Below are 13,776 nucleotides of genomic sequence, written 5' to 3' on the forward strand. Positions count from 1 at the left end.
ACCCATCAAGCTCAACTCCTGGCTTCACACAGGAACCCCTCAGAATCCAAACCCTGTGTCTGAGAGCACTGTCCAAACACTTCTTGAACTCCTGTGGCTTAAGGCTGTTATCATTGTCCTGGAGAGCCTGTTCTGTTGTCACCACCACTCTCTGGTCAGAACCTTTTCCTAACAACTAGCCTGACCCTCCCCTGGTGCAGGGTGCTCTTCTAGTACTAAACAGGAACATGAAGGGAAATTATACAGAAGTGAATCGTGAGAGTAAGTAAACTTCAGGTCTAGACAGACAGCTTTGCTATTTGAGATTGCTGCAATTTGTGAGCACCATGGTATATTGAATAGTCATTTTGGGAAAACTATATGCACACTGCCTGCTTGAAAGCTAGTACTGTGGCTGTTTAATGTTGGAAGGTTCCTGGTCCTTTACCATAAGGGAGTGATGCAGTGGCAAGAAAAATACCATGAGAAAATGTGTGAACAAAGGGAAGGGAATTAAGGGAGAACTGACTAGTTTAATTCTTTGCAAGAACCACAAAAAGTAGGTTATTTAAAAGTTGAGAAATTGAAGTTTGAAAAAAGAATGGTTTCAGAAGAAGAAATCTGTGAATCAGAGGTAATAAGAATAATTATTTTTTCTAAGATGTCAGCAAATTGAAAATAAGTTTTTTGATTAAACTATTCACAAAGCCCTGAAACAGTACTGTTTCTTTATTAGTAAATCATGAAAATAAATGATATACAATACTGTAGTTTACTGAAGTCAAGAATGTTATGGAAATCTGTAGCTGCTAAATATTCTACCACTGCAATAGATTAAAAAATAATAATAAAATTCTGATAACTGAGTTTGTAGAATGGAAGATGTGCCCAGAAGGTGTTGTTGCCACTGATGACATGTACATAACGCTGATGGATGGCACTGGCTCTGCCCATGCAGATTAAATGTAGGAGTCATCTCTGAGATCCTGGCTGTGCCCTGGTTATTTGTAGAAGATTGCAGGAACTGTGGGCGTGTGCATTAAACTCCATATATTTCACTCTAGTAAAATTTATGTGTGGGGGGTGAAAAAGGTACCTGGGGAAATATGTGTGTACCAGCTGGTCCTGGCACACATCAGCACAATTTATGTCAAGTTTTAATGGTAATAGAGCTGTGATTTTTCTTTGCTTTAGTTGTTGTGGGGGGAACTATTTTGTGGCTTTTAAAAAACCTTTTTCTATTTTTTAGTTTCCCAGATTTGGAATGGATGTATTTTGAAGTATTTATTTTTGGTGTTTTACCAACACTGGGAGATGAAAACAGACTGTATTTCAGTTCCAGCTCTGATGCAGTACATCAGATGCAGAGTTCCAGCTCTGCTCTGCACAATCTGCAGATATCCACAGTGCTACAACAGTAATAAACCTGACATTTTCAGTGATGTTTAAATTGTCAACCTGATTTCTGCTAAGTGAAGGTCATGTGTTTTGAAGCCCCAGCATTTTATGTGCAGGCATACAGATGTGTCTGTCAAAAGGTTAAGGTTAAGGTGAATGTGCTAGATTGATGTCCCACCGAAAAGAACCTCCTAAAAATAGTGTCTCCTTTCCAAGTAGGTAATAGGAGTTTTTCTGACAGACAGAAGAGCTTTTATGAACCATTCATCCCAAAGCAAAGATGTCTGGCTGGGAGAACTGGAAGCAGAGTTAATTCTCTGTCCTTTTTCTTGCTGTATCTGTTTGTACAAAAAGGTACCAGGTGCTTTCCCTACATAGATAAGGGGGAACCCCAGGGTTCCTGTGAATACAGAATCTCTGGGACCACATTTGAGATGGTTAAACTTCGCAAAGGCTGATAGCAGACCAGGCAGTTGGGGAGTTACATTGGTGTAATTTTGTTTGGGACCTGGCCATAGGATTTTTTCTGAGGCATGTAGGAACTAGAATGAAAAGAATTTGTGGTTAAGGGAGTATTTTTCTTTATTTGGAATTCCTTTGGAGGGAATGAAGGAATGATAGGAAAACCTCCTGTGCCTTGGCAGACCTCACAAATTGATGTTGCTGTACAGGTGGAAGCAGTGGTAGATTTGTGGCTTACTGTGCTGCCTCTATTTTTAGTTTCTGACTGCTTGCAAATTCTGTTTACAAATGTCAGGAAAATGCATTAGGATTATCTGCATTGTTGTGGAGGTAATAAAATGCTGTCCAATTTAGCCAATAGAATAGCTAAGAGCAAGCTCCCACTGACATGTCAGTGTAGCTGCTAAATGCATACTGTGGCTCCACAGGACTTTTAAGCTACCTGTGCTACTCTTTCCTTATTGCTTGTTTCCTGTCATCCTGTTTCAATATGGAGATTAGGAATCTTTTATTTATTTATTTATTTATTTTAAAATTCTTTTAACATCAGAGGCTCATCCAAGAGTAACTGAGAATGTGCAGTGGGGAGAAAGGAAGGAGTGGGATGAGGGTTCAGCAGGAGCTCCTTAATCCGTTCCTGCAGTGCCATGTGTAACTCACGGAGCATGGCAGTGATACTGGAGGCACATGGACTGAGCATCCCTAGCCCTTCTGCCACTGGTGTCTAGCAGCTGGCCTTTTATTGTAGCGTTTTACCAAGGGACTGTCAGGGATACCAGCCCTCAAGAAGCCTCTTCAGCCACTCTTATTCACCAGCCAGCCAGAGGCTAGTGAATTACTCTTTGAAGGCAGTCTAGAAATAGAAATAGGAAGAAAGTGTGGCTTTGAATGAATGTTGGAGTATGAAGGCAATAATTCCCAGAACAGAGCAGCCTTTTGTGTACCTGTGCATGTCCAGTTTTGGTGGTGTATCTTTGGCAGTTTTTGTCACTGTATGTCTCTAAGGAAGCATGCGTTGGGAATCTGATTGGAAACATATTTTTATGTCACAAAGTGTTTAAACTTGCAGCTGGAACACTGCAGGCTCACGTCAGCTTGTCAAGTGTAGCTCTTGCCTGGCAGGTCTGACCAAGAAATAGATACTTTTTTTTTACCAGGAGATGAAGGGTGAGAAGTCTTGATTTAGTAGTTGAGAGGGAGATGTAAATCCATCCTTACTGTTTGTATACTCTACAACTGAGAGAAAGGGAACGAGGAAAGAAGATTGATGACTTTTCTTTGTGTTTTGTAATGATAGAGACTAAATATTTGTAATATATGGCATGCATGTGGCCAGAGCGAGGTCTTAGATGAATAAGCAAAGGGTTATCTATTCCAAGATTTTAATTGCTGTTTATCCAGATAAGTACCATGGAACTGTAGCTTGCAGTTACTGAAAAGAACAGTCATACCACAGCAGCTCTGTTCTGCCAAGCTGTTCTAATGAGTGATGAACTACTGAAAACTAGCTATTGCTTTTGTCAGCCCGAGACTGGCAGTTATTGTTGAGACTGTTTTTTTTAGCTCAAGTATTTTTATTTTTATGAAAATGTCTTTTTAATGGTAAATTAGTGGATAGCTGTGATGGAAAAGTAAAATTAATCCTGTGTTTTATTCATAGTATGGAACTGGAGTGCTGTGTGCATTTTAATCAGGGAGAACAGGTTCACTTAGTCCAGCTCTCAACCCACAATCTGCAAAATACACCAAGGAAACCACAGCTGCTTGGGGGCTTGCTCATAGTCATAGCAGTGCTGTTGGCCCCTGAAAGCAGTTTGATACAGTCCCAGATTCAAGTGACGGTTTTTTCTCTTAGGTGCTTCTTCATTGGGATTCCTCTGTGCTATTGCAGGGAAGCTCTGAGATGGTAGAACTAGGATGCACAGAATCAAATGATCTTAATGACAACTTTGCTCCTCCTAAACTTTAGCCCATTTTTAAACAGTCATTTTATTTTTAGAGGTAGAAAGCTGTCAAAAATGGAGCTGGTTAAAATGTTTCCCATTAGTACTTCTGCTTTTGAATATCATTGATTCAATGGAATTTGAAATATTTCTTGGGGCTGTGTGAATTTCACATAGGCTTTTTGGCAAAAGGATGACAGACAAGGTGAGACAGGGTGTCTGGATGAGCCCACATAACTTCATGTCAGCCAGCTGGTGGTCAGGTGGGCTTTTGTGCCTTGATGGAGCAAAAAGCACTTTGGGCCATGAATTTTTCTAAAAGTCTGAAATTGTTACATCACTCATCTGAAAGACAGATTCACTCATAAACACCAGTTTCTGAATGCTCTGCTAAACTTTATCGCACTGTTCTGAAACAAAGAAAAACATCTCTTGAGTGACCTCTACGTCTTATACCCTTTTTCTAAGTGTTGGTCAGGTTATTCTAGTGGCAGCTGGGGCAAAACTAAGCCTGTGTGTTGAAACTAGTTTTGTAGTTTTCAGCTGAGAGAAGAAAGGATACAAAAAAAAAGTGTTTAAAAGATTCTAAATATTGTTTTCTTTCCTTTAGCTGTCTCCGTAATGAGATACAGTGCATCATCGTTTGGATTTGCTGTAAGTAGAAATGAGAGTTAAATATTCTCTCCTTTTTTTTTTTTTTCATATGCTCCTTCTGGACACAAAATACTTCTTTTATCTTTTGTAAGTTCATGGTAACATGTAAAAATTCATGGAGCAGAAAAATTATTGCTGAAGTAAAACTTTGGAAGGGATAATAGAAATATTCTCATTCTAATGCTTTGGTTTCTGACTGCTTACACAGGAGTTAATATTTTTATCTCATCATTGGTAGGAATTATCCACCAGATATGGTTATCTTTTACAAAATTTATCAATTTACTCTGTTCTTTTGTTGAACATTGAGCAAAATTCTGGAGTTCCTTCTGAACTTTGAACATTCTTCCTATTGGAAGGCTAGGGTGGAACTAAAGCAGATGTTGGGTTAACTTTCCTTCTCTAATTGTTGCCATGGCTCTCCTGATCAGTGGCAGAGCAAAAATTTCCTTATGACACACACAATGCCTGATGTCAAACACTTTGGCATTTACTTTTAAATTTGAAAGACAGATTGACTCTGTAGAAAGTTTGACGTGAGAATGAAAGTTTTAATAGTGGCACAAACATTTTTTTAACTTTTCAGATATTATATAAGTCATTTCTTTATTTGCTGGAAATGCAAACGTTCTGTTTTAAGAGTGAAATAAAAAAACATGAAACTTGAAATGGGGTTTTGACCAATTTAAATGTTCTTTGCTTTGAAACAAAACCGCTGACTGCAGAAAATTCATGAATTCTCAGGGAAAAGAAATATTTGACAGGCATTTTCAAGCACTTTTCTTTTAGAATCTTTGCAAATGAATCATATTTGTAGTATTTTAATTCTTGTGGTGCCACAGTTTCAGTTTCTTTGAACTCCTCCACAGATCATGGATTATAGGTAGAAAATTCTTAATCTCTTGATTAACTGAATAACCACTAACGTGTATCATCATGCAATAATACATGGCAAAATCAGTTTAATGAATGTAAATCCTACTTTCATTAAAATGATTTATTTGAAGCTGCTTTGTTCCTGTGCAGCAGGGTGGTAAATAAGTTGCTGTTAGTATTTGGGGGCATATTTTATTGTCCCACAAAACAATTGACTCTGTATCTCTTTCAGTTTGATGCTACCCTGGATGTTTTGTCATCAGCGATAGTTTTGTGGCGTTACAGCAATGCAGCTGCTGTACATTCTGCACACAGGGAGTACATGTAAGTACACCTAATTGCTTTTGGCTTTGATATAGGCCTGCAGAGCTTTGGTTGTCAAGCTGTGATGTTAGAGATTCCAGGGCTTTGAGAAAAACATTTTGTCATGTCAGGAAATATTCATTCCTTATGTCCATGTACTGCTTGGACCCAAACACGTAAACTCCACTGGAGCAGAATTCCCCATGTTTGTGATTTTCATTTTCTTTTTGGCTGGTATAAGAATTCTTAGGGCTTTGGGCTTTTTTCCTTGCATCGTCTGTGTTAGGAGAATTGTATTTACAATCTCTAATGAACTGTAAATCTCTCATTTTGTATCTTTCTCTGTTATTCTTCTTGGGGTATCCCTTCAGGATTGTTATTTATATTATGTATGTGCCTCCTTTAAAAACACTGAATATATGTCAAACCCCTTCTTTTTGAATGTGAACCTCTTTATCTTCTTGTGATGTTGTTAGAAGTGGAAGTTACAGGTATAAAGACATAAAAATGTGATCAAAATTATTCTATCTGCACAAATTTGGAGATCTTAGCAGACATTTCCTGAGGATCTTGCTCTTGTGGGTGTCCACAGAGATTCCTGTCAACATTTAATTAACATATTTTTGAAATCTCCTTCTGCTGAGCAGTGAACATTGTTAACTACTTTATAGAGAAAATAAATCCCAGTACAAAAGAAGAATCAACATGTCCCTATGGTTAAGCCAACAAAGTGAACAAGCAAAATGGCAAACATATTTTCCTGCTTTTTATGCTCTTTTAAAATTTGCTTTCATATAATCCCCCTGCTTTACATAAAGCTAAATTAAGTCAATGAATTACTTGCCATGCCCTCTAGATGAAAACAGCAAAGATTACAGGGTGAGATACTGAGGAAAAGAATACAACTATATGCTGGAAATATTAATCTCTGGGTAGGCATTCAAGCTATCGCTCAGTTTCTAGATTTGACAAGAGAATGATCATCTTATAGACAAGCAAGGATGATTTTATCTCCTAAGGCAGTTTCTACTGGGGCAGATTTTTGAGAGAGGCATATTTCTAGTTTCCTGTTGTGTTTAATCAATCTCTTGCTTGAAAGGCCACATGCAATTAATTTTTCTCTCTGCTGGGGAAGTTGCATGACTTCCTGGCTGCTTACTTAACTTTTAAATAATTATTGTACTATATGTGCCTATAACTACACCTGTTCTTTCACACTTCTTGTTTTCTTTGTGCCAGGGAAAGCCATCTTTAAGACTCCTGGACTGTCATAATTTACATAGATGCTAGCGTCATGCTGTGCATTGTTCATGTTTCTGTGTGCCTAGCTGTACTTTGCCTTAGTGTAGAAGCCAGATGCCTGCACAAAACACAGCATTTCTATAAACACATTACTGTATTTACCAGAGTGAGATGTGTACAGCTTTGCTTCTTAGTTGAAGGTCTCTCTTTTTATTGATTTAAATAAATTTGTATGTCTCCTAATGTACCTGGAAGTAATTTGTATTCCAGATTCCTTGATAGGAGCCAAATGAAATTGCCAGTAAATGATGTATTACAAATTTATAAAAAATAATTATTTTATAAACTTGACAGTAGGGGGTTGATCCAGAATCTGCTGAAATAGGTCCTGCTCTGTTAGGCTTTGTTGAGAGAGAATATTAACATAGAGAGGAAAACAGAACTCTAGAAAAAGATATAGAGAGTACAGCTTGACTCATTATTTATGATCAATTAAAAACTTACAGTAAGATGCTAAGATATATTTTATTTAGCATAATTTTGCTGAAATGTAGCCATATGGAAGTGAGAGATGTAGTATTTTGTGATCTGGTATTCAGAATGAGCAGTGGAAAACTGTTCTGTGCCAAGTTCTGTTAAACTGAACTGATGCATTACCATTTGACTTCAGGGGGATTGTAGTCTTGTAACTACCATAAAAGTGTGACCTGCTGATATTAACATTTTACTAGTTCATTTGATTTCTCTCCTTTTCTAGAGCAAGAGGTGAAGGTACTTTTGGTTTATGTGTCACCAGAGTTCTACTATGTACATCTTTGATAATTCTCATGGCATTTCACAAATGTAACCTAAAATATATTTTAACTTACCTTTGGGATTCACCCGGCTTGAAAGTTCTTTGAAATCGGTGGCCCAAAGAGATGAAGTTACAGGCTATGCAGATCTTCCATTGATGGAGAATTTTTCTTAAGATGTTGTGAAAAGATTAGTCTAGTTAGGTTTGAGGTGTGTCTTAAGTAATGATTAATTTTTTTATGCTTTATTTCTAAATATACCAGGAAGCTTTGAACATACAGTGGATATTGATAAAGATCAGATATAAGCCACTATAAGCCACATGAGACACTGCTTGATTCTGTCTAGCTGCCTCATTAATCAAAGTGTGTGTGGGAGTGAGGTGAACATTGAAAACATTTGTGACTGATACTCCTTAGGTAATTTCTCACTTCTCCATCTTTCTGTTTTGGCAGTCAAGTGAAAGGGCCATGTCTCTCAACTACTCAACACAGGCTGTAGTGTTTACATGTGTTTTTTCAGAAAGAATTGTAGAACTTGAGGAATGCAGGAATTGGGAAAGACTGCAGATACCTGGAAGGAAAGTCAGAGTACCATGGTTTCTGAGTGCTTGACTTGCCCAGCATGATCTGCTGGGCTGCAAAAGGGAATTTGGAGGTATTGAGTGAATTATCTAAAAGGCAGTGATCCAGACATCCAAAAAGAGGTGTGTGCTGAGATACCTAGAGAAGTAATGTTGAATTTCAACAAAAGATGAAAACTCATGACTGAATGTTCTTGTAATTCCCTGTCTTTCTTCGTAAGAGGAAGAACTGAGAGTAAGGATTAAACTCTGAAATAGCTGATAAAAATACAGTAGAATGACAACCTGTGCACTTTGGAAAACTGCATGCACTTAATGATGAGGATTTTTGTGCAGCCCTGTGTCTGCGCTGTAAATGTATTGTGGAGGGGCTGAGGTTGGCAAGCACCTCTGGAAATTGTTTCTTCTCAATGCAAGGTCAATAGAGCAGGTTGCTCAGGCCCGTTTCTTGTTGGGATGTGAGTATCTCCAGAGGTGGAGGCTCAACAGCCTGTCTGCATAACTTCTTTCAGATGAATATTGCTTGCATTTCTGTTTGTAACCATTGCCTCTTGTCCTGTCACTGGAGGAGGGATCTCCATGGAGCTGGATATATGTGCAGAAAATCTGTGCCAGGATAAAATTCTGAAGCCAGTCTTCTGTTTTATGTTGTTTAAACATTGAGCTGTCACTGAGCAGTTCAGGATGCACTGGGTGATCTGAGCAGTGTAAATATATTCCTGAATATTCTGCCCTTTAGTTAATCTCCAGAGAGATAATAGCTTTTTTGGGATGCTGAATGAATTCTAGGTTTTGCTGGCAGAAGGAACATATTGAAACTGATGAGGTAGTAGCAGTTTTTCATGTACATAAATAAACCCATTGAATAGCTGTAAAGTCATTTCTTAATAGAAGCCTGGGTCATTAGGGACCTGGAAAAATGTCTCATCAGAGGTAGAAATAGTAACTAGCTGTACAGCCAAAGGTCAACTATTTGATCTGGTAAATTCGGAGATGAAGGACTTAAATTGAAGCAGTGGAACTGAGTGTGAGGAGACTGTGAAAACTGCTACTAAAAAAATGAAAGATTAAGAAAACAGAATAACAAACTTAGGGCACATAGGCTTGTGAAAGGTCTGTAAAAGATGGAACTTTTAATGTATGGTTAGTGGGAAAAATCTCAAGCCTGTGAACAAAGGAAATATCTCCCGTTTGATTCTCCTTCTGTTCAGGAAATGGTGCTTTGCTCTTTGTAAATTAATACAGCTGGCAGCCTCAGGTCAAATATTCAGTTCAAATGGAGTAATGTTCTTTTTAGGTTATAAGGCAGTAATGCTGCTGCTTTACAGAGCTGCAATTGCATTTTGCTACAATGCAGTGCCGAGGCTGAGTTGCGTTTAGGACCCAATGCTCCTAGGATTTATTGCACTTAGATTTTTGTTTGTTTCTGAGCTTACATCTTTAATGTTGCAAAGACTAACCCTGTGCAGCATATTTCACACAGTGATTCTTGACAGCTGATGTTTATTATATATTATTTTGTATGTGGTATCAAGTTAGATTCTATTTTCCCAAGGACATCTTTCAACATCTTTCTTAAGCCAGTGCCAGAGTAAATAAGAAACTTTACTGGTAATGAGCACACTGGATAAACCAAGAGCAAAAAACTGATGTTGTTTTCACTATTTCTTTTTTGACTGTGAATGTCAGACTCCAGCTATTCTTACTTTTATTACTGTAATAAGAAAATTAGATTGTATAATGGGCAATTAATTCCTAATAAACTCATAGTGATTTATGTTGCCATGACACAACATGTAACAAATTAATGTATGTCTTTTATTCTTGTATTGGTGAATCTGCCATTCAAATATTAACTTCAGAATCAAAATAATAGGAACTAGGTAGTCTCGTGTGTGTCAGACAAGGCTGCAGATACTGTCACACCTCTACCTGCTGCTGAGAAAGCTTTTTGCCAGGTGAAAATGGGCATCCCTGTCTGCAATGAAGCAGCATATTATTCTGGAGTGCTCTTCCTTTATGTGTAAGATGATGCTTCACTTGGAAGAGTAGGTGGCTTAAATAATCTCTGTTTTTGTATTTATTTTGCATATTATTCCCCTTCCTTATGCTAGATTTCAAAACAATGAATCAAGACTTGGGAAGATTTTGCAGTCGTTGCAGCTTTGTTATTAGATGTTGTCTAAAAGCTTTGCTATATGTCAGTAACTTAACTTTAATCTCCATATATTAACCTCAGCTGTGGCAGCTAGATTTGATATTGTCAGTGCTAAACCTGTTGGCATAGTGAACATTGCCTGCCCGGGGGATTTGACTCTTAATAGGTTCTTAAATTAATGTGAGAGTGAACCAGTATTCGCATCCATTTTTACATCCAGAAAAGAAGAGCAGTAGGAAATCCAAGAATTTCTAACTTAGTTTGAGCTACAGCTATGAGAAAAATATTTTACTTTTCCTCAGGGATGGTGTAAATAGGAAACCTGACTCATGATGAATATGCTAGTTGCAACTATTAGAAAATCTCTCATGAACTTCACTGTCCTACCTGTCTTCTCACTGTTAAAGATGTACATCTTATTTTTATTCTGCATATGCTACACAACATATGCACACAAAGATATGTATGTCAGAGAACTTCTCTAGGAAAATGCTATGTAGATATCCTCACATATGAGCTACAGTGAAGAGAAGGGCAGACAGGAATATGGGTATTCTGATCTTTCTAGGACATTATGCACCAGTGTTGAAATTTTGGGCTATGTAACAGTATAACATGGGAGTTAGAATATTTAAAGGCTCTTCACGGAACATATTAATGATACCAAAAGCCAGTTCAGAACACCTCATGACCACAGACTTACGGGATACTAATCCTTTTCCTTTATATATAGATATATAGGTAGATATAGATATAGATAGATATATTTATGCTTCCTTGTAACTACCCTGCCAATTTTCTTTTCACAGAATATGCATTACAAACAGCTTTTAAGTAGCCTTTTCAGATAAATGAAGCAGTGCGGCTACCCGGCATGTCAGTGTTTCAAATACTGCCATGGACCAGTAGATGTTTTTCTAGGAGATAGATACAGCTTTGAACAGCTTTTCTCTAATAACCTTGTGTATTCTTAGGCATGTGACCTTTGGAGAAGCCTAGTCAAGTGACCAGAAACACTTATCAGTTGCTTAGTTACCTTTTCTTTGCAATTTAGAGTTAAGGAGCAGTAATAGAATCATCTATAAAACTCTGTGCAGTAAGTAGACACTCAGAAAGTACCTGAGGGAACTGTCCTTTGCCATAGTATTCCCTTTGTCAGCATGGGTATAGTATGGATATTAATACTCCTTGGACATCCTTCTTCTTCTGCTCTTTAGTTTCTCATGCAGTTCATTTTTGGAGGCCAAGGGAAATAAGTGTGTGAATGCTGTCCCTCTTTACTTGCTAGGGAAAACTGCTGAATGTCTTCTTTAAAGATCTGTCACATTGTCATGTCCTGCAGAACCACATCTGTTGGTCTCAGAGGTGGGCAGGTCAGTGTGTCTAGCGAGAAAATGTGAGTTAGTGGATAATGAATTTGTGAAAAGACTTCTAACTTGTTAAGAAAATTTAGAGATAGGTGGGACACTGAAACAGAGTGAAACTTTCCTTCCGAAGTAGTTGAAACCTCTTCTTCTGTCTTGTTTATGTCCCGAAGACATCACTTGACAATATTTACTTCAGGTTTGGTCATGGTAGCATTAGTAAAGCTAAACTGATAGAACACTATGGGTATTCAGTCATACAGTATGGACATTGAGACGTACCCTACTCTTACCCCCAAAGGTGAAAGGAGTTGCAGTCAGTCTAGGTCTGGCTCTACTTTCTTTTGGTTCGCAATAAAAGAACACACTGATCCAAATAATTGCCGAATATATGTATCTATTGATACAAAGCAAACATAACCAGCACAAAACATTCAAGATTTTCATTTTCAGTACTGTATTAAATTTTCATGTGCATACTGGCTTCACTCTATGAGCTAGCTCTACTAAATGAGTACTGTTAATTTAGGTGGTGTTGAATGAAAATAATCCTCTCAATTCAGACCCAACAGTATCAGTCGCATCTGACAAAGCTATGGATAATTTTATCTGTGCTGTGCATGAGAAAGAGATGTACAGATGGCAGAATCCACACCTACCCACAATTAGGGGGAAAAGTCTGTGGCTGGAGGAAAAAAACTCTTTTGTGATGAGTGAAGGGAATAGCCAAGTAATCCAGAAGAATTTCAGATGCATGGAGATAACTATGAATCCAACTCTGCAGTTCTTGTCTAATAATGAGTTGGTCCTCCTGGGAGCATGCATGTCTCTCCTGTCTGAAGGAGTAGAGTGCAGAGTAGATACAGTACTGGATAAGAGTCTTAGAGGTGCTTCAGTAGGCTGTACTTGTAAGGATGCACCATTTTTTCCTAAATCCATTAACTTGTTTGTATTCAGGCGAATGTGAAGCAGTTATATACTTTGCTTTTATCCAGGCAGAAATGCGTGTGTGCATCCATTCATGCACACACACACACAATTCTCACACGCAGAATGTATACTGAATAAAGAATAGTGAATGTATATATTTATACATTCTAAAATCTGTTTCTAAAAGTGTGGCATCTGTAGACTTGGCAATGATTTTAGCATAGCAAGATCCAAAATCTATTTAATTGATAAAAACCTCTACTTTTACTTCAGTGGTAGTTGATTAGGCTGTATTTACACATATTGCCTAGTGTCCACACACACACACACATACATACATATGTTACATGTATATAATTGTGTTCTGTATTGGAATCTGTCACCATAAAAAAATAAGTATCACAGAGATTCTCAAAAGGCTTTAATTTCCATCTTCAGAGGAATGTCAGAATCTGTGCTCACCTGCTTTAAGTCTACCGAGGAACCAGAAAATGGGTCCTAAGAGATTTCAAGTTCTCTGGGTTGTACAAATGCCTTTAGGCTTTTGTTGTCAGACTTATAATAGATGGAGAATCAAATGATTTATGGAACCGTTGCTCTGGTGCATCTGCACAATTTTAATGGATGTACCTGTTCTGCAGCGACTGGTTAAACTTGTGAGGCGATGCAAGTTTTAAAAGGCCTGTAGCATTTTCAACATGAAATATGTCCCTAACATAGCTGAGTCTCAGATATAAACAGCATTTCCCCAATGTGCTCTGAAAAAAGAAGTTAGACCATGTGATAATATTGTATATTTTTAAATACAATAATTGAGGAAAACGCTTTCAATAATAATTTATAATAATATTTGAATCCCCTTTGGTTTGTAATCTTTTTTGTTTTGTTTTTATGCTGAGGAAAAGGAGTGACTGTAGTGCTGCTGACCTGGATTCTGGCTGTTTGCAGTGGATTGGAACATGTGCCATGAACCCCTTTGTTCCTATGTATTTTAAGGTGACAGTGTAAACACTGAACAGCTGTGAGTGTGTACAGACTGGTGTCCAAGTCTTCATCAGTAACTAAACCTGATAATAAAAAAGCTGCGCT

The 13,776-nt window shown here is 37.8% G+C and overlaps 1 protein-coding gene across 10 annotated transcripts in view; it reads left to right on the forward strand.

Moving 5' to 3' along the window:
- TMEM163 (transmembrane protein 163) overlaps window positions 1-13,776 on the forward strand; it is a 76,056-nt gene that overhangs the window by 38,330 nt on the left and 23,950 nt on the right. For all 10 annotated transcript variants that reach the window (XR_014947874.1, XM_085552209.1, XM_015868892.3 and 7 more), the window contains 2 exons: window positions 4,393-4,436; window positions 5,545-5,636. Coding sequence is in view for 9 of the 10 variants with exons in the window: in XM_085552209.1 (XP_085408335.1) it covers window positions 4,393-4,436; window positions 5,545-5,636 (136 nt within the window). In the remaining variant the exon portion in view is untranslated. The remainder of the gene's footprint in view (window positions 1-4,392; window positions 4,437-5,544; window positions 5,637-13,776) is intronic.

This window comes from Coturnix japonica, chromosome 7, assembly GCF_054131305.1.
Source record: "Coturnix japonica strain WE chromosome 7, WE-NBRP24, whole genome shotgun sequence".
NCBI lineage: Eukaryota > Metazoa > Chordata > Aves > Galliformes > Phasianidae > Coturnix > Coturnix japonica.